This window comes from Dipodomys ordii, unplaced genomic scaffold (assembly GCF_000151885.1).
Source record: "Dipodomys ordii isolate 6190 unplaced genomic scaffold, Dord_2.0 Scaffold77, whole genome shotgun sequence".
NCBI classification, from domain to species: domain Eukaryota; kingdom Metazoa; phylum Chordata; class Mammalia; order Rodentia; family Heteromyidae; genus Dipodomys; species Dipodomys ordii.
Window position 1 is genome coordinate 5,432,292 of NW_012267293.1, and position 1,717 is coordinate 5,434,008.

A 1,717-nucleotide genomic window follows, 5' to 3' on the forward strand; every position below is an offset into this window, starting at 1 on the left:
TGTGGCTCAAGTGGTAGAGCGCTAGCCTTGAGCTGAAGAGCTGAGGGACAGTGCCCAGGCCCAGAGTTCAAGCCCCATGACTGATCAAAAAAAGAATCCAAAATGTAGAAATATTTTGTAGCATCTTGTTTGTGTAACTTTTAGTTTTAAAGAAAAGAAACCACACATGAATTTTCACTTGGGAGATGGAGCAGGTGGCAGAGGCTGCTCACAGCACTGGTTTACTGAGGCATGGAAATATTACCACTATATTTTCTGCTTGCCCCAAAGTATTGATCCCACAAGCATAAAGTATCCCCAAACAGAATACTAACATCTACCATGATAACAATGTCTCTGAAAAAGACCCAAGCTGTTTGTTACACAGAACCACTAAAATACCGCTTTTAAAAACTATAAAATACCTTGTGAGACGATTAATAAGAAACTGAACAGACTCACCAATCTGACAGATTGTAAACTGCTGAACACTCTGACGTGTCTTTAGATACCACTCGGATGGCAAATCAAAAAGACTGGACAACAACAAAAAAAGGCATGTCATTGCAGGCGCAGTTGCAGGCATGGGCCTTCAGGATGGCTCGGCCACTCAAGCAGGAGCCACTTCTTTCCTTGTCACAAGGAGGGCACAGTACTGACACTTAGTGAACAAGAAGCCGGGTCCCAAAAAGTCCTGCCCTCCACCCCCCCCCCCAGACCCAAACGGTGCCTACTGAGAAACATGCTGGCCTGGCCCAGTCTGGAACTGGGGGACAGAGTTGAGTGGCCTCCCAGGGGCTCCAAGACAGCTTGAACTTTACCTGATTTGTTGGGGTCCACACAGATTTGAGCGGAGGCCAGTGAATTCTATGTCCAGACCTGCAGGGGGGCAAGAAAGACAAGAGTCCCCACTGGGAAACCCGCCTCAGGGGGCTGACACTCACCTGTTCACCCTCTGCTCCTGGACCCAGGTGAAGTCAAGAAGGGAGAAACAAGGAGCCAAACTCAGGACGGGCCAGGCCGCCCCTGGGCCTCTGCGGGGGTGTCTGGCCAGCAAGGGGCATGGGGGCTGCTTAACGCCCCCTGTCCCGGGCTGGAGCAGAAACCTCCATGTCCTTCTGGGGGCTGAGCCCCGGGCCCACAGACCCCTCCCGCCCCGCCTCGTCCCCACCCCCTGCCTCAGCCCCCCGGGGCCGGGCTCTCTGACCACCAGGCCCTCACCCCCGCAGCCGTACCCACGAAGTCGGCGTCCAGGACCAGCTTCTGCAGCAAGGGAAGGGTCTGCTCAAAGTCATCGGCGCAGACGTCCATGGCGGCTCGGCCTACGGAGGCCGGCCGGGCGCCCTGTGCGCCAGCCGCGCCACCCACGCCACCCTCACGCCGCCTCCACCCCGCCCAGTGCACGCGGGACCCCACCCACCCATGCCGTGTGAGAACCTGGGGGACGGGAAGTCCCGCCCCGCGCTGACGTCCAACCAGCACGCCAGCACGCCAGGCTGCTGAGGGGCGGGGCGTCAAAGGGCGGCTGGAGGGGGGGGGGCGGACCACCGGATATAGGGAGGAGGGGTTCCGGGGTTGGAGATGAGAGACAAGGGTGCTACCAGAGGCACATGGGACTCAGCCCTCGGGCCTGAAGGGAGACTCGGGCCGGAAGAGAAGCTGGGGGGATGCCAGGCTGGCCTGAGGGGAGGCCCGGGCCGGAAGAGAAGCTGGGGGGATGCCAGGCTGGCCTGAGGGG

The 1,717-nt window shown here is 58.4% G+C and overlaps 1 protein-coding gene across 1 annotated transcript in view; it reads right to left on the bottom strand.

Annotated features, from left to right (window-relative positions):
- The window catches only part of Pnldc1 (poly(A)-specific ribonuclease (PARN)-like domain containing 1), a 17,963-nt gene extending 16,673 nt beyond the window's left edge, over positions 1-1,290 (bottom strand). The window contains exons 1-3 of the mRNA XM_013024590.1: positions 1,215-1,290; positions 801-858; positions 405-515 (exon numbers count right to left, since the gene is read on the bottom strand). Coding sequence (XP_012880044.1) covers positions 405-515; positions 801-858; positions 1,215-1,290 — 245 coding nt within the window. The remainder of the gene's footprint in view (positions 1-404; positions 516-800; positions 859-1,214) is intronic.
- Positions 1,291-1,717: the final 427 nt, after the last annotated feature.